The 22,760-nt window shown below is 40.1% G+C and overlaps 1 protein-coding gene across 6 annotated transcripts in view; it reads right to left on the bottom strand.

Annotated features, from left to right (window-relative positions):
- The window catches only part of LOC121912405 (sodium bicarbonate cotransporter 3-like), a 47,427-nt gene that overhangs the window by 5,292 nt on the left and 19,375 nt on the right, over positions 1 to 22,760 (bottom strand). For 4 of the 6 annotated variants that reach the window (XM_042434520.1, XM_042434522.1, XM_042434523.1 and 1 more), the window contains exons 4-22: positions 20,289 to 20,427; positions 19,327 to 19,487; positions 18,022 to 18,210; positions 12,134 to 12,213; positions 11,182 to 11,339; positions 10,497 to 10,584; positions 10,082 to 10,228; positions 9,698 to 9,801; positions 7,607 to 7,781; positions 6,516 to 6,649; positions 5,274 to 5,519; positions 4,688 to 4,793; positions 3,503 to 3,664; positions 2,819 to 2,932; positions 2,375 to 2,536; positions 1,526 to 1,777; positions 1,217 to 1,285; positions 767 to 940; positions 369 to 506 (exon numbers count right to left, since the gene is read on the bottom strand). In XM_042434520.1, coding sequence (XP_042290454.1) covers positions 369 to 506; positions 767 to 940; positions 1,217 to 1,285; positions 1,526 to 1,777; positions 2,375 to 2,536; positions 2,819 to 2,932; positions 3,503 to 3,664; positions 4,688 to 4,793; positions 5,274 to 5,519; positions 6,516 to 6,649; positions 7,607 to 7,781; positions 9,698 to 9,801; positions 10,082 to 10,228; positions 10,497 to 10,584; positions 11,182 to 11,339; positions 12,134 to 12,213; positions 18,022 to 18,210; positions 19,327 to 19,487; positions 20,289 to 20,427 — 2,798 coding nt within the window. Of the gene's footprint in view, positions 1 to 368; positions 507 to 766; positions 941 to 1,216; positions 1,286 to 1,525; positions 1,778 to 2,374; positions 2,537 to 2,818; positions 2,933 to 3,502; positions 3,665 to 4,687; positions 4,794 to 5,273; positions 5,520 to 6,515; positions 6,650 to 7,606; positions 7,782 to 9,697; positions 9,802 to 10,081; positions 10,229 to 10,496; positions 10,585 to 11,181; positions 11,340 to 12,133; positions 12,214 to 16,621; positions 17,006 to 18,021; positions 18,211 to 19,326; positions 19,488 to 20,288; positions 20,428 to 22,760 lie in introns of all 6 variants that reach the window. The other 2 variants (XM_042434525.1, XM_042434521.1) reach the window with 2 other exon arrangements.

Here is a 22,760-nt window from a genome sequence, read left to right as displayed (position 1 = left end):
CGATGTATATTGTTAATATTTTCAGTTTAGGTACAAATTAGACAGATACACAAATGAAAATGCTAAGGTTTTATTTTTGATGTGGGAGAGCACTGTGTGACTGAGTACAGCCAATACTACAGTATTTTGGAACATTTGGTAAAATAGCACAATATTGCACAAACACTAAGGAAAAAATTGTCTGTTGGTTTTGTAACTAAAGAAACATTTGAGTTCATCGACTTGCAGAACAAAAACACAATATGAAAAGGCTGCTGCGGTTACATTTTCAGTTGAAAAAGAAAAACTAAAATTGTCTAACCCTCCCACTTTTTCTAAAAAAAAACAACCCCAAAACAAAACAAAAAAAGACATGATATTAATCTTACCAGCTCTTTACGTGCTTTCTTTTTCTTGTCATCCTCTTTCTTCTTCTTGCTTTCTGGCATCAAGTCATCCAGCCAGCTCAACTCTCTCTTTGTGAAGAAAAAGTCTAGAAGCTTTCGGATAAAGACCAGTGCCAGGACCTGCAAAGAGAAAACAGTTCACATTTTATATCTATTATTAATAATCCTGTAAAATATAGGAGAAAATGACTGATAAATGTGAGTTATAAATCATGGTGAGACACAACTTTATTTAACTGTATTAAAGCTGAAAAAAAGCGGTGAGACAGTTCACTGTAGTATATCTTGAGTAGGTAATTATATGTGTGTCTGTGTCTCATGTTGATGTGAAGTTAAGTATCCTAACAACCCAAACAATCAGTGAGGTTTAAGGTCAATACCATCATGGGGAACACAACAGCTGCAGCAGAGGCCTTGATGACCCAGAGCACCACAAGACAGGTGAGCTGCACCAGGGTGAAGATATGAACCTTCCACAGTGGCACATAGCGTAGATAAATCAGATCAGGCTGGTGCTTGGCAGGCATGCCAAACAGCTTGATTCTGTCAAAGAACTACAGAGAAAAGGAGAGGAAAGAAGCTCAGTGAATTGCTGAGGGAGATTTTTAAAAAAAAAAGCTAAGACAAGGGGGTGATGAGGAAAGGGGGGGGATTCAATAAATTATTCAGAAAAGGAAACACATTATCAAAGGCTTTCATGGATTCTGAATTAAGATCAAAGGTTTGGAACTACAAGGGGAAAACTTATCTTAACTAATAGCTCATGACTGCTGTTCTGTTCAGAATATAGGCGTATGTTATCTTTTAAGACCAGCAGAACAGAGACTTACTTGAATGCCTTTTAGAGAGGAGACACCCATGTAGAGAAAGACTCCATACAGCACTGGCATAGGAATAAACTGTAAAGAGAAGAAGTGAAACGGCAGAGTATAAAAACAGTATAAAATATTTAACTTGCAGTACAGTGCAGTTCACCGGGATTCATTAAGTATGCAAACTTCTGAAAATATCTGCAACATATTAGACCCGAAAGCCATGAGTTATACATTTAGTTGACCTTCTCTTCTATAGTGATTTACAATGTGTGCAATGAAAAAAGTGTTTTCCTTTCTATTATTCCAGTTTTTGCTTCATCTCACCTTGAGCACTGAGGTCATGAAAACTGAACAACCCATGAGGACAAAAATCATGAATCCAGTGACCCGCTGCTCACGGATGCCCAGAAACTTGGGCTGTTCTCCTGGAGCGGAGCAGCCAGATTCCACCTTCAGGCTGTTGACGTGGGAGATGGAGAGGACGGTTGCAGCCACAAACCACGGCAGGCCCATAATGGAGCAAATACCCAGCATTATCGCCACTATCAGCAAGTCCAAGTGATAGCCACAGCCTTTCTGTAGGATGCACGGAGAGACAAGAAAAACAGTTTGAAAGCTGTCGATGCAGTGATGTGTTTGCCCCTGAGAAGTAAAATAAAAACAGAATTACAGAAAACAAGGATAAGGAGCATAATCTAAATTGAGTCAAATGCGAAACCTTGAATTTTCAAGATGGGCTGAATTTATTTTTAATATGGGAGCACTGTGGAGCGCTGAGGCATAAAAATACCTCAGAAAAAAGCTGAAAGAACTAGTCAAAGCATTTCTGTGAGTTTAAGACAGCAGAAAAACAGAAAAAAGAAAATGTCAGATTCAACCATAATCAAGGGTGACAGATAGGGAGAGAGATGACTGATGAGAGATGAGTGAGCCACAGAAGATTAGAGGAGTGTACAGAGAGTGGAAAGGAGTGTTCAGATAGAAAGACAGCAGCTTCCTCAAAATTCTGTAATTATCATAATACATGACTTTAATTAAAACTTAATTAAAATGAATTAAATATGATTTTAGAATGATTATGATTTGGGATGAAAAAGAAAAACAATGGCAATGGGTAATTTAGGTAAAGTACACGATCATGTGTAACAACGCTGAAAGAAGCACAGGTTTGACCTTGAGCTTGTGTTCTTTGCGGTTGATGATGACAGCAGTGATCTGTTGGTCCATAAAGATGAGGATGGTGCAGAGCAGGGCAGGAAGTGCTGCCACAAGCAGCGTCCACCAGGGATTTTCTCCTAAAGGGTCTATCAGCCAGCCTCGGTTCTTTGAAGTTGGCTGCAGGGAAAAGGCAGCGCACATTGAGTATATACAGACTAAAAGAATTATTTGAGAATATTTGATGATGTGACATTTTTTTAGGTACTAAATTCAGAACTTTGCTTACAATAGTAAACTTATTGTGGATATTTAATTTTAACATCTATAACAGAGAGCATTTTCAGATTAAATCCTTGAAATGGCACATTACATTTGGATAAATGCTTACTGCGAGTCCCCTCCATGTCATTTGAACATCCATACATATAAATAGACAGATATGCTGGAATAGATGCCTACCTCAAAGCGGTCAGGGACATTGAGTTTAGGAGAGGGGATCCCCATTAGATAGTCCACCAACACCATGATCATAATGGTTATAAACACAGCAAAGTCACTGATAGTGGACCGCACCTAGCGCACACACAGAAAAGAAACACCACAGGTATATTTATTAATCTATTTAAGGAGTTCAAGTGAGCAAGCATTTTCTACTGTTTCTTTGTTGTTTCAAATTCATCCTCATACAAACAGACATGAATAGAAGCTGTTCTAGTACATTAGTCTTCATCTAGTCATTTACGGCTTGTCACTGTCAAGATCCACCAAAGTAATAATTACATTTGTGTCAACAGTAAAAGCATGACAATTCAGACAATACCAACACCTGCCTACACAGAACACCAAGTGATAACAGACTAGCTGGTACTATGTGGGAGGATGTGGGAAGATCTTTCTATACAGGAGACAGCTCCTGCATTTTAATAAGTGATCCAATGTAAACATTTACTTAGTGTGAGAGGCTTTTAGCTAGATCTACACACTATTGCATGCAGAGTTGTACAAAAAAAAACTCTATTCAGATGTGAATTTACTGATATTCATGTTTTAACCAGTAATATAAAACATTATCTGTCTTTTACGTTATTAAAAACCAAAATACAGAATGCACATTAACAAAACTTTCCATGCCAGGTGACTGACCTTGGTGGGGAAGTATCTCTCTGTTTTGAACTGCTTGAGGAAGGATGACAAGAAGAAGGTGGTGAAGAAGAGGATGATGGACCAGAAGAGAACATCTGGGATGTAGGGTCCATGGTTACTGCAGGCTGGACCCACAAACTCTCCATTGAGCGTTTTACACATCTAAAGAAAAAGAAGGAGTATTAGATTCATATTGTAACACTAATTTTGATAAGCTGTGCCAGTGCTTACAGAAGCAGCTTTTTTGGCAGACTAGTAAGTTGTTGCATTAGTATTTATGTATCTGACTAAATCTGTATGAATCAGTGAGTGAGTGTGAGGATATTGGCTGATGATGTGGGTTTCCTTTACACATCCTTTAAATACTAGTGCAGTGTCCTCTCGTCTCTCTCATGGTAGGGTCGTACAGCTCCGCCTGTGGTCGATTGGTTGAACGGTTGTCGAGATATGTGAAGGACACACATGCATATATATGGACAGAGATTCCTTTATAGTTATAGTAGTACAGTGCCCATTCAAAACATGCCTGTTTGGAATGGGCTGATTTCTCAACACGTTGAGAGAGCAGTGCCTGTCCCCTTAACACCTCCAGGCAGACTGTTGGTACATGCTACAATTTACCGATGCTCCCTAAACGTCTCACATGCAGGCTATCTGTAGATGCTACAATTTACCAATGCTCCCTAAACGCCTAACATGACATCCATGAGACATCCTGCACCATGTCTTGAACATACATACCAAGTTTGCATGAGGAATGGGAATAGTAGAGCTTAACTCTCTGAACTTTTTCAATTCATTCTCTAAGGTAGTTCTTATCACTACTGATGTAATCCCCCCTCCGACCACAATGTGGGTTGCAATGGCAGAGTGGCGCTGTACATATTTCAACTTGTTGACTCCATGGGCAGAAGAAGAAGCATAAGCAACGTTGTTTATGAGGTATTTTTATATATTTCTCAAGAACCCCTCATCCAAACAACTTCAAACTCGACATTGCACTTCCTTGGGTCCTCAACAATACACCTGCTGAGTGTGAAGTCGATCAGATGAACGGTTATCGAGATATGTGAAGGACACACATACATACATACAGACAGACGGAGACTCCTCCCTAGTAGAGAGAGATGACTGTGGGTGTAATTACTGCCTATCACACTGGAGGTCACTGTGTGCCAGCCTCACCGAAACATTGAGCTGGCTCCATGGGATGGAGTCTGGGCTGTATCCTGTCTCGTTCCACTTCTGCTTGATCTGATCCGTGGCATTGACTGGTTGAGAGCACTGACACCTGGGGACAAGAGAATAAATGCTAAGCAGTATGTATGTAATTACGTATCCTGATCTTAAGAGAATTAGGCTAATTTTAAAGTGAATGTAAAACACAACCTGAAGCAAATCTGCTAGCATCAGTTGTTTTAGATTTGTTTCATGCAAGGTGGGGAGAAATCTGCTGGGAGTTCCTCAAGCCACTATAATTATTGTCTTTACCAATGAAAGCAGTGTGTTCTTAATGGGAGCTATTAATGTGTATGATATATGATTAGATGCAACCCTTTGACATGACATCATAACAATGTATTTAAAAAGGGGTGGAAACTCGTTAATGGAGGGAATCAGCTCTGCCTGAAATAATACTGGTGATCTAGGAATTTAAATTTGTTCCACTGACTCTTCTAAGTCCCTTTAAATAAGAGCTTCAGCAAAAATAAATAAATAATAACAATAATATGAAATTTACAGTGAATATAAGTGGAATCTCAGTACTTACGAATACAATGTCAGGTTGTCCAAGTTGTTGTGGATGTTGACAGGGAAGTGTTCTCCCAGGTGAAAGAGCTTCTCTAGAGCCTCGTAGATGAAGATGATGCAGATGAGTGCAGCAAAGGCCTCCTCTGTGAACCGAGTGATATAGCAGACCAGGGAGCTAGCATCTGTGGCCACCAGGATAATACACAGGAAGGCTGTCCACAAACCGATGCTGGTCCGCAGCGACAGGTAGGACAGGCTATAGTCACTGGGAAGGTGAGAAAAAGTAGACATGGAGGAGAGGAGATGGAGGTAGATGCATTAACCTGTACATGCACATTAGGGCTCATTAGACTACTAGAGACCAAAAGAATTTATTAGAATACAAAATACTGTATACTATGTGAACTATTTAGACTATGTTAAATATCGTATCATGTCACAGCAAAAATAAACTTGCTTTAAAGGGGATCTATTATGGTCATTTCCAGCTCTATATTTTTATTCTGGGACTCTACTAGAGTAGCTTTGCACAATTCACATTCAAAAAAACTCCTTATTTATACTGGCCCTTTATGCAGCCCCTCAGTTCAGCCTCTGTCTGAAACAGGCCGTTTTAGCTCCTGTCTTTTTAAGGCCCCCCTCACAATGTGCCCACTCTGTTCTGATTGGCCAGCTTCAGGAAGCCTCGTGAGGGGCAGCATATATCAGATTTGTGTTAAGTTACTGCTAATTAAAACCCAACATTTCCTGCTTTATTGCTTCATATTAAAAGATTTTAAACGGCTAAATATTGTGAAGAATTCAGCTGCACTATTCTTCAATAAAATAGGCTGAGACACAAGATATGGAGATAATTGGAGCTCTTTCTTCACGGCTCAGTTACAAATAATGCAGGAAGGAATAGTACAAGCAGACAGCCACAATGAAATGTTTGATGAAGAGCTGCAGATGCTGCTTAGGATATTGAGTTCTACGGTCTGGTCGCTTGCGAAAATAACAACGGCTACCCTTGGCCGGAAATCCCGGAGAAACAAAGATGCAGGGGCGGTTACAATGTCAATGAATCCCCAACTGACGTAAGAGGAGGCATCAAATCTGATTGGCTTGTTGAATCACATGAGTTCAAAGCAAGCAAGCCCACACCAAACTGACTGGATGGTCTTGTTCCACAGTTTGTATGTTAGTGGGCACATAGAGACCCAAATATATATGCACAAGCAATGAAAAGTGAATTTTTCATAATATGGCCCCTTTAACTTACCTGCAAAACTTGAAGAGGATCTTCTCAAACACTAAAACGGGCCCTGTGCTGCCAAGAATAGTGAGGGGCTGGCCTGCGAAGACGGAGTATGCCACTCCTGTCAGTGATGCCCCAAATAGAGACTCTATGGCACTCTGTAGACAGAGAGGAGAGGGAGGGAGTGAGGGAATGAGAAAGGGAGAATAGGGAAGGTGAAACCACACAGAGGAGGATAGAAAGGGTAAGGCTGAAGGAGAAAAGAGAAAGATGAGGAAGAAGACACCCCCGACCAGAACACAGAGAGTTTTGATTAAACAGACATTCTGGGTTGCTTCTGAGAGGCCAGATAAACTATTCAAATGTTTCCACCCTGCTGACTTGTCCGAAGTCATATCTCTGTGTAGCCCTTGTGTTTTGAGTTTACTCAGACACATCACACACACCAGAACACAGTCTGCACCTATGCCAACAGTCCTTGGCCTACTAAGGGCATCTGGGTATCAAGCAGAGAAAGACAGACAGAGAGAGGGAGCAACAAAAAGAGAGACACTATGTAGAATAGTTTGCAGTGTGAAAACAGGGGAGACTGAATAATCATCACAACATATTTTTGACAGTGAATTAAGACCTCACAGTACAACATCTACACAAATGAGTATGTACTAGGACAGTAACTGGGTAAAAACTTACGGTGACACTTCTTGACACAGTAAATTACCTGTTTTACATGACATGATAGAATAGGGAAGACAGAAAACGTGTTTCTTATTTGAGAGATAGATTAGTGATGGGTATGACAGAGATGGACTGTATGCAGATCATCACATCTGCATCCCTCATATTGTGTATGAAATTTTCAAAGTTTTAAATGTCATGTTAGAAACCACTGGTGTTGATAACAGTGGTTGGGGGAAACATCTTAAGAGTAGGTTATATGAGATCACATAAAACACAAAATAATTTCTATACTCACATATGACAGTGAAATGGTATTATGCCCTGTACAGTTCATTTCATAAAACGCAGCACTACCAGGGATTAGGGGTTTGATTCCCACTGGGCAAATGAAAAGCATGAGTACTGACTTTTAAGAGCTAATCTGTCGGACTCACTATGTTGCCTTTCGTTGCCTCCCCAAGCAGACCTCCGAATGTGATGACAGGGGACATGCAGGCGCAATAGAGGAAGAGGATGGAGGCTAGACACTGCAGGCTAAAGGAGTCTTTGATGTCACTCCAGTAAAACGGAATCTTCCTCTTGATGTCCGCGATCAGACCTCCAAATATCCTGGAAGAGGAGAGAGATAGATTTTAATTGGAGCTGAATCAATTAGTCTATTAAATGAAAAAAAAAGGAATAGCCATTTCAATAATTGATTAATCGTAAACAAGCAATATAAATGTGCTTTTTTTTTTTAGTTTTCTGTCAATTTAGAGACGAAATGATTAATTGGGAAATTAACAGATTAAGCGATAAGGCAGATAATCATTGGTTGCAGCACCAATTTTAATGTTTGAACTTTTAAGTAGTAGTGCGCAATAACATTACAGAAGGAATATGGCATAGGCACTTTTGATTTACTTTATTGATAAATAAATGAGTTAGTTAAGAAAATGAGAAGAGTCAAGTGAGCACATAAGCACATAAACTTCATTAATATGAGGCCAGAAATTTAACTGAGATATTTCAACAATCTACAACACTTTTAAAAACAGTGAAAAGGCAAAAGACGTCCAGGTTATAGACACTTTAAGTAAATGGCTATAAACATTTATTATATCTCTGATTCACCTCAATCAAAGATCAGAGTGGTCTGACTGGTCTCTACTATAACCCTGTGAAATGCCCTTCTCACTATGTGTTAATAATTCAATACATTAATCCTCTGCTTGTTCTTTTTATAGTTGCAGTCATTTCAATTGCAGTGTTGATGCCATTTTTACACAGTTAATTGGTAAAGATTACATCTAGGTTTTAAGTTACTTGCTTGAATAAAAACTGCTGTGTTAGGAAGGCAGCAAATATTGACACTGGTAGTGTACCAAATGTGTATGAGTCATGAGACTGAATGGCATGTTTTTTGTGCTTGCAACTGTGTATCTTAATAACATCCAACCTCAAACCTACAATAGGTGGTACTGTCATATCATTGAATTCATTTTTTGTAAACAGGGGGAGATTTTGTCCTTATGCACATTCAGAATCTCTCCCAGTTTTCCTCTCTCTTTCTGAGTTTCTTTCCTGCCTTTGAGAGATTCTATTTTTTTTTTTTTAATCCATTTCTCACCTTGTATATCTTTCTTTGCTTTCTCTGACACCTGTTCAATTGCTCGGCTGTGAGGTCTCCTTTCATTTTCTTTTCTCCCACACCTCTGGAATAACTTATATTGCCTGCCTCCACAACCCCCACTGTCTCTTTTTTATAGCCACTGTTTCCGATACCTTTCTGTACATTGGCTCCTTGCACTTCCTTACACTCTGTCCCCCAGTTGCTGCCTCATAGCATAAGCCTTTTATAGTAGTGGTGAAAGGGAGAGTGAATCTGTAAATAATACAGTGCCTCTCAACTGAACGTGTATGTGTGTAAAGTGTGTGTGTCTGTCTGAGGTTTCAAATAAACACATTCTCTGCTGTGTGGCCTGGGCTCTAGAGACTCAGCATTAGCAATCCATAAATGTCAGCATCTGCGATCCATAGACATCATCACATAGTAGTGCTGAGCTACTCAAATACAGAAATAGCTTTTACTGAACACTTTTTGGTTACAGAACAAATGTCTATTGTTTAACAAAAAACTACATGCAACATCTTTTGATGATGCCTTGTATTTCATGTCATCTTCCTTGTTGTATTTTACAGAATTTGAGGCGAGGACAATCTCACTATTGTAACCACAAATAAGACTATATATTATAGGGAAAAAATGAGCTCCTTAGACAGATGAGCTTTCTCTTGTGAACAAGAGGCACTTGAGCTTCCTAATTCCCCAGCATAATCAACATAATATATTAAACATGTCTACATGCTCTAATGAGGTTGTTAATTCAATTAGGATACACTTTAATTATCACATATTTATTTGCCAAAATATTTGCTAACACAAGTGATATTTAAAAAATGTACTCTGTAGTAAATCAGGCCCATTTGCATTAGAAACTCTAATCTAAAGTCCTTGCTATGCTGAGAAAAGGTGCTGTACTCGCCTCCCAGTCCTCTGCAGCTCAGGTCCTCCATGGTCGTCATCCTTTTCCAGCTCTCCAGCTGGAGATGCAGTACCATTGGGCTGGGATGGCCTCTTCCTCTTCAGCTGCAGGAGGACATTTATAAATAATATATTTCCACGCATTTCCACCAACATGCTGTCGTGCTGCTCAAGTCCATAAGGGGGCACTCTCAGTGTGATTATAATGGTATGGAGTACAGTATGATATACAGAAATACACACCAAAGAATAGTCCATGAAAACTTGAAGAGGTTGCAGTTTGTGAAATTAAAAGTACACAGAGCATAGGTATACAGTAACTCACACAAACTCAACAAGTCAGTAAGTACACTTTACACAGCATATGACAGAGATAAACACTCACCTGAGATGGGACATTCTTGGGGGGCTCAATCCGGATCGTGGGATCCCATTCTCCAGGAGGCAGGACAGTCACTTGATCAAGAAACTCATCTATCCCAGAGAGGAGATCCGTTCTGTCTTTCGCCTTGTATGCCACATCATGGAAAATCTACATAATGAATAATATTTGTTGTTGATAAGTTGTTAAAACGCCTCAATAACATGCTAATTTGTTCACAGCAAGACCAAATTCACAGCATGTTCAAGAGAGTGAAATGTCCAGTCGAGCATGCATCTCAAATCCAAAAAAAATCCAAACTACTACAAACTACTACTAAGATTTTCTTTGATACAGCTTAAAGACTATACAAGCTGAAATAACAAATTATTATTAAAAGCTGTGTGCATGGTATATCATCCATATTTCCTTCTCTCACTTCATCTGTCATCAGAGTGGCCATGGATCTGCCAATCTCATGGTACTGAGGCCCCTTGCCATGAGGACCCAAAAGCAGGAAAAGAAACCTTTGGACAAGACACACAAAAATGAACCATGAGTAACACTATCACTTATCACTTAAATGTATCCTGTGGAGGTTTCTTGTGTTTTATTTCTTCTTCATTAAATGTTGTCAAAAATACTTTAAACTCTGTTTCTTCTTCATAAAACATTCTTCCCTACCTTTTCTGGTTAATTGCTACATTTGCTGACAAAAAAGAAATCAGCAGTAATGTGTATCATATGTCCAGTGTGCACCTACTACACAGTAAGGCCAAGCTTTTGTCACATCAAACAGCATGTGTTATAGATGAGCAAAGTTACGTCCCCATTTTTCCAAGCAACAATTTTGTTTTCTGGCCTCACAGGGCTACTAGCACAGCTATAGACTCTTTTTCTTTTTTCTTTATACTGTAGAATACAGACTGAGTTTTGTACAATCTCAGTAGATCCCCAAGTTACTTTAGTCCCACTTGGGCTTTTACAAATTAATTTGTCAGTTTGCTTTAAATTGCAGCTACAGTATAATACATAGTGGAAGTAGGCCACTTTTTTCTGAATATCTGATTTTTGGAATCAAAGTCTTTATCATAATATTATTAAACTCTTGGTTATCATAGTACCTCGTGGGCACTGGCACCTCAGTGAGGCCAGTGATAAGGACTGCGGGGGACAGTCGTACAAAGGCTATTATAGGCTTCTCCAGGAAGTCCACTTCCCCCACCAGCACATTGGAAGCCTCAGCGCCCGGAGGGATCTTCTTCATGAAATTCATGTCCACCTGAAACCAATGGAACCAATGGAATTTAGGATTCAGATATATTCAGTTGTGAGAAAGAATGAGAGAACAGATTCCAAGGACACACATGCACAAAGCGATGAAGACATGTGAATGTAAGGGATGACAGCAAGTTGTTGGAATGCTATGATAATAATGAAAAATAAGGAAAGTTAGCAGCTATGTAAACAACTACATAGTACTGAGCAAAGATTGTCCATTGCTGTGATGCATTTCTTATCGTGTTCCTGAATATATATCTCTTGTGTGCAATGCTAAATACAGATCTGAGCATGGCAACACTTTCTTTATCGCTGTGTAGAAGATGATTTTCTTCATCCCTCTTTTGTATACTCTGACTCATATAAACACTGCACCTTGGATGGTTTTATAGTGATAACTACTGATGGCGGCCTGCCATTTTATTTAATGGATGAGGAACAAAACGGTAAGATGGATGGAGGCCATGCGAGGGAGGAAATTTTCCAAACTAACCAAAGTTACATAACTAAATAAGACTTTTACTTTGATGATTAATTCTTAGTCCATTACACGTGGAACAATGATTGCAGATGCCTCTTACTGAGCCCAAGAAGGAAAGAGCCGATGGGTATGTGATGTTGGCTCTCATAGAGGCAGCTTTCAACACAGGCCACTGAAATGTCTGTGGAGGTCCAGAAACTGAGGAAAAACACTGATGAACTCATGGGCTCCTCCACCATGATGGACTGTTTCTGTGCTCAGTACTGTGGTTAGGTTACCTTGCTGAAGTCGACACTGCTGCTTTCTCTACTGACCCCTGCTTTAGAAGGCCTCCTCTCCATTGCCTTGTTACCATCCAGGTTGTTTGGTACAGAGTTCGGAGACACCAGTGGTCCTGGGAGAGGGGGAGGGGAGACAAAGTGGTGTGAGTCCTTGGGAGGCTAAGACTGGTCAAGAATAGCTGTGTGGTTCACCATGAAATGCCATTTGTGATGCAATCATTAAATGCCCCTTGTCTTTCATTCTTCTCTCTACTCAGATTGCAACTTTGAAGAAGTGGAAAATTAAACAAATAAGTTCTAGGCTGTTTTACGGCATGGGCTGAACAAATGGGAGGCAATTTCACATGCATTTTTGATCAGTGGTAAGCTCTTAGCAAACGAACCTGATACACAATCCTGAAAACATGCTGCTGCCCACACAAGTTTGTGATGCAGTGCAACAGGTTAAAAAGTGTTCTGTTTAAGTGTGATATTTACATTCTGCTTTGCTGATTAAATAGGAAAATGAACCACTGTATCAGCTCTGAATGAATGAATAATTTTATCTTGCATATTTCTTTACATTTGAATAGGATGAAAAGCAACTCTGGTACAACAGAGTTTCCATTGTATGTGGTGGTGAATTGCACTCCTGTGCCACTCCAAGTCAAAATCATCACCTTTTAGATCGCTAATGTAAAAATACAGTACTAGTGTTTAACAGGCACCAGAGTTAAGACCAAGTTTTTTAGAATGATGAGCTGAAGTTCCACATACAGGTGATCAGGCTGACAAACATTTCAAATTTCTAGCTGCAAATGAAAGGATTACTTCAACAACTACAACCATTACTTGCTAAATGTGATGATTTGGTTACAGATCTGCAAGACTGTGATCACTCTCCACAGGGAAGATGTATATTTCACAAAACATTCTTTTACTGATTGCTCCTTGTCTGTCGAGCTCATTTCCCTGGTGCTTGAGTGAGTCCTGCTGTGCTTGAATTCATGTAAGCTTTGAGCTAAAGGAGAGTGAGTGTGTTTGATATGCCTGACAGTTCACCTTCTCCAGACTTCAGCACCTTCATGTGTTGAAGCTACAGTATTTTTGTGCATAATTGGCTGCACACTTCAACATTGCTTATGCGACGTGAGCCATACCAGATACAGGAAACGCTAGCACTTGAGGTGACATGAGGGTGGGAGATGAAATGAGGGAGCAATGTAATTGAGTCAAAGAATAGCATATGCATACTATTCTCTGCAATTCTGAAGTAACACTTCTTTTACCAGGTATTTCTTATTTCCATACATCTACATCAACACATTTCTTCATTTTTTTTTGCAGTCATTCGAAATAAATTAGTACAACCTTAAGCCAAGTCAAAATTACAATGTGCCATATCTGCAGGCATGTGATCTGTCCAGTGATCCATACCCTTGAACTATACCCTGAAGTAACCCCCAATGGATGCTGGGTAGCTGTGACCGGTGAACAGGAGCATGATTGCTCACATACCCAACAAAGCCTCTTGGAATAAGGGAGGGATTAGCTTAGGTTGCATCCGCCAACACACTTCATTCAGGAAGGCTAAGCCCTGGAATGCTCACCCATACCAGCCTTTTAAACAGTGGCGTCACAGCGCAAGCTCATTTGTATGCAAAAGTGTAAAATAATAACTGAAATTGTACAAATTTTCTGTCTCTTATGTAACACTGGTAGCACTAGGTGTTTCTTGGGAAATGTGTAAAGAAAAAAGATGCACCTGGATTTTTATATTGTATCTTTGCAGTAACTTTACATCGCTATGTGCTTCTTTGCTGTATTATCAATGTATTGACTTTGGTTAAGTGCTGGTAATCCACAGTTATTTGCACAGTTTGTGTTATAATGCGTAAAGACTCAGAGATTACAAACAGTTGTATACATACAGTGATTATATAATGACACTGGGTTACCATGAGCTGAGATGCCTATAATAAATCAAAGTGACCATTGGTAGTCAAGTTAAAGGTACCCTGTGGAGTTTCTGACCTCTAGTAGCGCTATGGAGCAGTTTTTTATGACAGTGGCACAATGAACAGTCCCGCAAATGGTCTCCCACTATTTTAATGATCTACAGGTGGCTGTAATGAGCCAAATAATGCAGCAAAGAGGAAGGTAGGGAAGAGGAAGACTGCAAACTACTAAACATGGATGTAAATACTATAGGATTTAAAATACTGAAAAAGTCAGCTTTGCAAATGTTTTATGGGGGGGGGGAATGCATTCAGTGCTTTTGTTAGACTTCAAGGATACACACAATAAGTTTTGGTGAATATCACTCAATGCCACCAATGATTTCCTGCATGCCCTGTGCACAGGTATTTTACCCATGAAAACATATTTTATCCTTTATCTATTATCCAGGCTATTTATACCTATACATACCATCAGTGGATTGTATGTATAGGTATAAATAACCTGGGTAGATGGCATAGCCATCGGTAGATAGCATGTATAAGTATAAATAGCATGTACAGGTATAAATAGCCTGTGGTAAACTCAGTGCCGTTACAATATAGCACATGCTATGAAAAACATCAAGAACAACTATATCGTTCCACTGCTGACTATAATTATTTGTGACCTGTAAGACAGACTGTAATTGGCATTCAGACAAATTACTGTGAGTGATAAAGGGCATTTCACTGTCTAACACTATATCTATTTTAAGCTAACTTTGTACAACATTTTTACAACCTACAGTGTTCACCAAAGTACATTTATTAGAATGTAATAATTAGGACTTGAAACCCCCCTCTGAATAACCCACACACTAATGTCACGACGCTTTCCTCTTGTGAAATAGTGTATATTTTCCTAGAAGGGGGTACAATTACATAAGCTTGTCAGCTATAATAAGACCACCCTTTCACACAACCTTTGAGATTCAGCTCCAACCAAGTGATCACTTGTTTTAATGACCCATACTCTGAAATGGAGCCATTCCAGGAGTGAGACAAGCACAGACACACATGCACGCACACATTCTAATAATACATTGACTAGGCTTGGTTTGGGAAGAACAAAAAGTCACTGTAGGTGCCAATATGGGTCCTCACCAACACACCCATCCGGGTTGCTGGCACATGCTGCCCTCACTAGATTCTTAATCGGGTAAAAGAATGTTTATACTTAGAAATTGGTGAGGAGGAAGGGCATGGGTGCCAAAAGGATGCCAGGGGAAAAAACAAAAGTTGCATGACATGTATATTTGTGGGTACTCAAAATGGAACAGTCATCAGGGGATAAAACATGTTGCAGCTAAAAAGATTAAGTACTTATAATGTCACTCTCTACAACAAACACGCTAAAAAAACCTTAAGGACTTCATCACAGCTAGGGATGTCCCAAAGCTTATCAGCAAGTAGATCAGTATCATAGACTACATTTCACATTGATTGATATCAGCAATTAAAAGTCTAATTCACTTTCGATCTTTTATTATAACAGATTGTACTCTGAATATGTAACCTATCCAAAAGTGCCTCGATGCACTCTGCTAGAACAGAAAGAAACCCATTCCAGCAGCAAGAAAAATAAACAGCAGCCAGTCGTTCCAATTAATGATAACCACATTGAGAGCGAGTTTCAGAAGGTAAAACCAAAACAGCTTTGAATTAGAAGAAGAAGAAGAATTAGAATTGCTGCCCCATAAAAGCAGCATTTTGCAGATGTGGTGCACCTCACCTCACGTCATTTCAACATTCTGTAAGCTGTACAAATCCTTTGTAAAGCTTATTGCTACAACAGATCCATACAGACACTCCTCTCTATTATACAAAACACTACAGGACACAATTCAAATTTTTATGGGTAACAATTAAATGACAGCTGTATTTCAAGTTTTCTTTATGAGGACATGCAACTGTCCAATCTAAATCCAACTTGAATAAAAAGTGTGAGGTGCAGCTGTATTATGTATCTGTAGATTAAATAACATCAGTAGACACTAAAGATTAAATGATTCGGATTCATAAGCTAAAAAGAAACATGGGACATCCCTATTAGCATGAAAAACCTTGATGGAGAAGAGTGAGATGGGATAAATAAGATAGACACAGCAATAAAACATCACAGGACACATGATGCAGTGTGGGAGAAAGACCAGACAGACCAAAAAATTTTGGAGGGCAGCCACGAGACCACAATGCAAAAGGTATGAACAGAAATGTGGTCAAGCAAGGCAAAGACACTGAAGAATGTCTCGAAAATGTGTAGGGAGACAGAGTATAAAAGGTCTATGCAGTGTGAAGAATGGGTCAGTGGAATAGTTAGAAAGTTAAGAGAGGGAAAGGGAAGCAAGAATCATGAGGGGAAAAGGAGAGTGGTGTCAAAAACATTGTGGGAACAGCGTCTTTGACTAGAGTGAGCCTTGCTGTGGGTTATTGATGAGATGGCCACAGGATTGGAAGTTGACAGGAAGCAGAGCTTTCATGCTAGTGCTAGTGTTCTCTGTTCAAGCCGTGACTCACACTGGCAGGCTACACAGATATTTGCCTTCTAAGGGCAGCAGCTCGAGGCCCTGGGATGCCGAGGATGCTCGCCGGCTGAACTGTTGTGATGCTGCCTCTTCCTCTGCAGAGTTAGGTGGGTCGTCATCCTCGGGAGGCGATACCACCACCTCTGGGATGCCTAGAGGGCCGGGGCCTGCCCCATGGGTGCGTGGGGGGCTCTGGGAGGAGCACCTGAAGGATGCAGGGGTATTTTGAGGGGTGGCGAGGGGTGAGGGACCTGGGGAGGGCCCAGTGTTGGAGGAAGAAGAGGGCAGGAGATGGTTGAGCAGGATGGAGACTTTGGATTCTCGTCTCTGTGACAGGTTGGAGACAGATGAGGGTGCCCCTGGCTTTTGGAGAGAGACACGTGAAGAGGACAACCCCTCTCCTAACAGAGGAGACAATGGCAAAAAAGGGAAATAAGGGAGAGAGAGAGAAGGAGGGAAAGGAGAAGGAGGAAGAGGAAAGAGGAATGGAGCAGAAAGGAAAATTACATGAAGTAGGAGTACATCACAGGGATGGTATCTGGAGGAGACACAGCCAGAAAGGGTGAGCAGCAAGAGCATGGCAGAGGTGTTATTTGAGATTCATGCTTGCATAAACGTGAGCAAAAAGCATGATTGTGTGCAGAAGACAATAAGAATGATTCAGTGAGGCATGTAGGAGGATCCGCAAGGGCCAAACAACTTGTCTCATTCAACCTCAAACAAAACAATCACGCAACATGACTGAGGTAAGGCGAAACTCAGTTCAGCTTGCATGCAGGAGTGGATGAGTTAGCACGATGTCAGTGCACTGTGCTCTACCACGACAGACCAGTCATAAATCCTACACAGTAGATACTCATTTAGTACATGAAATACATCTTTCATATTGCTATTACTATCACCAACAATCATAAAATATCATTTTGACCTTTTAAATTTGCATTTCAGGTGTAATGACATGAAAATGCAAGCCCATCAAGAACCACAGGCAGAGAAGTGAAGAACATCATATTTCTGTCATTTTTAAAACCTCAAGCTGGCATTCAAGATCTTAAAATGCACACATATATTAACACCACTGCGGCCATGCCCAGTCAAAAAAAAAACACACAATGCTGACTCCAGGTGCAGGTAAAGCATCATTTCCTGAATATCACCCTAAGGAGTGAAAACAGTCATTATTTCAAACCCAAAGCCAGGCCAGCCATAGACGTTAGCACAATCCTTAGCACCCAGATTTCTCTTTCACTAAGGGGGCCAATTATTTCAATAGAGATCATTCTAGTTTCTACTCACTTTTACCATCCACCTTCTACGCTGGCATTGAAGAATTTGAACATTGGATCTTTAGAAATAATTCCCCAAATGGTGGAAAATGTGGATGAAAAAGAAATGCGAGTGGACCATAGGATCTCACCGTTTCTTTCAAGCAAGAGTGGGTCAGAGTGTTTCTTGCCTATGTCAGCGATGGAGCGCACCAGAGGGATGCGATTGCTGAGCTTTCTCTCATTCTGGTGGTGGTGTTTCTTCAGCATGGCTTCCCGCACCTTGTCACGCAGGTCCTCCTTCAGCTGGCCAGATGCCACCATGCTGTCTATCAGCATGTCTGAGTCATACAAACACAGGAGCAGGGATACAAACACAGTAAATATAGTAAAGCTGAAACATAGTAAAGCTGAAAACACATTGCTGCAAAGGTGCCATGGCGCATCATATGATGCGCGTCAAGTGCCGCCCCTAGCACCGATAGGAAATGTTGTGCTGCAGTGTGTCAATATAGTGGTTACCTGGATGTAACTCCAGTTCTACGTGTACAGCACTGGACAACAAAATGCTGTGGGTGAGTTGTCCATTGTAGTTGAATATTTTTGATAGATAACTTGAAAAAATAATCTGAAAAGTGACATCATGTTTTGAAAGCAGCAGATCAACCAACAATTAATTCATTTTTGTCTTGTAGATACAGGCACAAGCTGTGGCTCAGGAGGTAGAGCAGTTCGTCCACTAATCGGAAGATCGGCGGTTCAATTCCCGGCTCCTCCAGTCCGCATGTCAATGTGTCCTAGGGCAAGATACTTAACCCCTAATTGCTCCTGATAGCTGTGCCATCAGTGTGAGAATGTGTGTGAATGATTAGATTTCTTCTGATGGGCAGGTTGGGACCTTGCATGGTAGCCCCTGTACCCATTCAGCGAATGAATGTGTGTGAATGGGTGAATGTGATTCGTAGTGTAAAAGCGCTTTGAGTGGTCAGATGACTAGAAAGGCGCTATACAAGTACAGTCCATTTACCATTTACAAGTGTAATGGTTAAAACTACGGTGAAAAACAAGCACCAAACTAGTAAATAATGTCTGTAGTCAATTGTATTATTGTATTGAAGTACAAAACAGCCTTTTCTCTGGAAAAAAATGCATTTTTTCCAGGGGCAGCAAGGCTGGAAATAGGACAGTGGTGTGAAGTGTCACAGGTGCAGCACACGCCTAGCCACTGCTGGTGTGGGGGTTGTACACAGAAAATAATAGGGGCGGCTGTTTTGACGCGCACCATTTGGCGGCAGTGTTTTGGCTTTAAGAAAAATAATTGGGGCAAAATTATATTACCTGAGTAATAAATAATTATCTGCTTTATCTATGTCATGCTTTTCACTACAATGCCTCTTAAGAAATACATTACAAATGGAATGAAAATAAGATGTCTTTAAAAGGACTGTAAGCTTTACCGGCAATTTCCTCTATACTGTTGGCCCTCATATCCAGCATGACTGTGCCGTTGAGTATGCAGCTACGTAGTTCAAATAAACTGTGTAGAGACAGTGTAGCCACATAAGGCTTACTCCACCTCTCCCCACCATCTTCCACATCCTCCTCGAACTTGAGCCATCTGTAGATAAATATCAAGACAATACACACACACAAACACACACACAAAGATCAAAATGCTTTCATTGAACCACATATTGTAATTAACATGGAAATAAAATATGAATTGCATTATAGTTCAAAGACATCTCACTCCTTCTCATATGGCCCAGCTGCATTGTAACTCATACAAATTAAAATCTCGCTTTTCAGAGCGGATAATGAAGCACTGCAAACTGCGTGACTCATATTCCAAATCTGTCCCTTCGGTGAACACAAGTTTTATCGGTGAGGGACAATTTTGAAATGCCAGCCAAGTCACAATTACATTTTCAAACTCCAAGTTCTCAGTAAAATGACCCTGTTGATGTTGTTAATTTGTGACCTAAGGTTGGTATGAGCCTGGTCTGTGTATCTTGGTGTTTTCCAATAGAAGGTGGCTTGAAAAAAATCAAGTTTTGGGATCGCTGCAGATTTTGAGGGCTACATCACAGAGCAACAAAGCCAAATGCAAGTCTCTCCAGATAACTAGACAGTATTTTAATCATGTGGATAAAATACCAAATTATGGAAAAGTAAATCTCCAATAGACTCTTCCCTTAAAAATTAGGTGTAGCCATAGGATCCCAATACCTAATCATGGCTTCCAGTTTACCCCTAATCAGGTTATTCTATAGTATGATTATTTTGAAAAGCTACCACACAAATTCTTAAAAAAAAATCACACAAAATAATATTCATAAAAAAGCCAAAAGATTAATGACACGCTGTATTGTCTTTGTGGTTGTCATCATGCTGTTCACCCCTTCAAATGTTTTCTGACCTGGCAGTCTCCTTCCACTCTGTGGCACTGCCATCTCTGAAAGAGAGCTCGTCCAGCTCAGTGAAGAGGTCGTGGGGGACATGCTCCAGGTCATCGTCCTCTGTGCCCAAGATGAACTGCACCCGTTGGGATGGTGTGTCTGGACAAAGAGTGAGGAAAGGCCAAACGTCATACAGTATTTACAGGGATTACAATTATCTCATACATGCACGTATGCTTTGATTTCCACCTTCTGGTACAAATAAACCATGCTTAGTATGAGCTGCCCCTGAAGTAAAATTCCTCAGAGCGCATTCAGATAGAGGAAGCTTGAGGAAAATATCTGCCCACAGAAACAGAGATAAAATAAGAGGAAATGGCACTAAGAATCAGAAACTTCACGACCAGTTTGATTGAATGTGGAAGAGAATTTGTGTGTGTACATGTATGAGTTTGTGGCCTGTCAGCACAGTTGCGCTAATTCCTTCTCAAGCTAGATAGGGTAAAGTAAGACCAGTATATAATTGTATCTGCTTTTTCATTCTGCATCACAAAGAAAAATACATCTGCAGTCTTGATGCTGAGAAATCTTTTTAGGTGAAGTGCGCGAAAGAAAATAATGAAAACTCTGATTCTTTCCAGCAATCTTCTTCTCATGTCTGATTGAATTAGAGGCTAGATATCAGGACATCTGGAACCAGACTGAAAAACGGAAACAGATATGGCAGATTACAAGACTGAACACCACAGGGAGGCAGAAATGGAGTGACTGGAAGCGAAGAAGGAAGCGTTATTTTCCGTTAGCACATTAGTACACTGTGTGGTGGGCTGGTATGAATTACGCACATGTCAGTTCATTTCATATAGGTGCTGCTGCTGTAAACCATTATTACACACCTAAACCTGAACTAGGGCTGGGTGATATGGACAAAAGCAAGTATCACAATATTTTTGGCCGAATACTTCAATATCAATATTGCGATAATATTGTAGGAATAACTACGGGTGCATTCACAAAATATTTACACAGTGAGATTTTTGATAAAATAATCATCAGTAATATGGATATAATGACTAAGAATGTAAAGGCAAACAATAGAACAGCTAGAACAGTTCAGTGAGTTCAGAAAATTACATCACTTTACTGTAATGCAGCCTTAAAACCAGGAAAAGACAACACTCATGTCATATCACGATATTATGATATGCAAAATCTAAAACGATATCTAGTCTCATATCACGATATAATATCGATATATTGCGCGGCCCTAACCTGAACATGAAGGCGGTCTACCCATTGTCAAAATAGGTAGAGCCCTTACATTGTTAGAGACTTTATTGTATATATAGACTATACACTTACACAAAAATGTATATTCAATATATGGGATGTAAGAGAAAGGGGAAACCTGCCAACTCCTTTTCATCAATGATTTGCAAAAATAAAAGGGACTGATTATCATCTGCCCTATTCAAATAGAAGATAGATTTGTGTAGTAATAGACGGACACCTAACAGCATGTGAGTCTCAATAATCTAGATTCCCACCCAACTCAGCAGCTATAGGGGATTTGTGCGGGTCTCTGCTCAAAATGTTCTAGCGGCAGCATTAGGTCTAACTGTAAAGAGCAGACTGCTGTTTAAGAACATTTGTTTTATAAATCGCCATGTCCTCAGTGCCCTCAATGCTTGACATGACAACAACTGATAATGTTTTGGTGGTGTTGTCATAAAGCACAAGTTAATACGTCATAGACTTTGAGGCATTGTTTGGGTGCTTATGAGTCTTGCAGCTGACGTGGTGCTGAACACACAAGCGCATATGTCATCGCTTAAAATGTCATAGCCTTCAATCAGTGTCAGAGACTAGATCCCAGTGGCCTTTAATGCCTTTTAGAGCTGAATGTTTTATTCAGAACTGTTTGAAAGGTGGGGAGACACAGCAGGCTTGAGCAAAGTGCTTCTCTAAACTAGCAATCTATGCATTGTTAAGGGAGGGTTTGATTCCACACAACATAATATCACACTTGCGTCCCTTTCCTGTCACTCTTTTACCAACGAGGTCTGGCAGTAAACAGTAAAAAACCCATTACTCTTATTAACTTAAGCTTAGTAGCATTTCAAATCTACCAATCTAAGCATTGCATCAGAGACTGGTAACACATACCGTATAACTAGCAATATAACTATATGTAAGGAATTTCTGTAAAATACAAGCACCAGAATAATCCCACGAATAAAAATAAATTGAGAGGTACACAGAGTCAGGCTAGTTCTATCTATTATGGATTGCAAGGGTTTCTGCTTATTGTCTGAAGCGAGTCCTGTGAGTGTACGAATAAACATAGCTGAAGGCTCTCAAAAGTAAGATATGCAAGGCACAGTACTGCTCTGATAGAAAAAGAGTAGAAAGGGGTATTTTGAGAGAGAAAATTAAAAAAAAGAGTTGTGTGTGAGTTGTTAGAAACTAGGGGCATTAAAACATTTAGGCTT

Source organism: Thunnus maccoyii, chromosome 15, assembly GCF_910596095.1.
Source record: "Thunnus maccoyii chromosome 15, fThuMac1.1, whole genome shotgun sequence".
Classification (NCBI taxonomy): Eukaryota; Metazoa; Chordata; class Actinopteri; order Scombriformes; family Scombridae; genus Thunnus; species Thunnus maccoyii.
The sequence above is the reverse complement of the archived record's forward strand: the minus strand, read 5'-3'. Positions and strand labels throughout refer to the sequence as shown.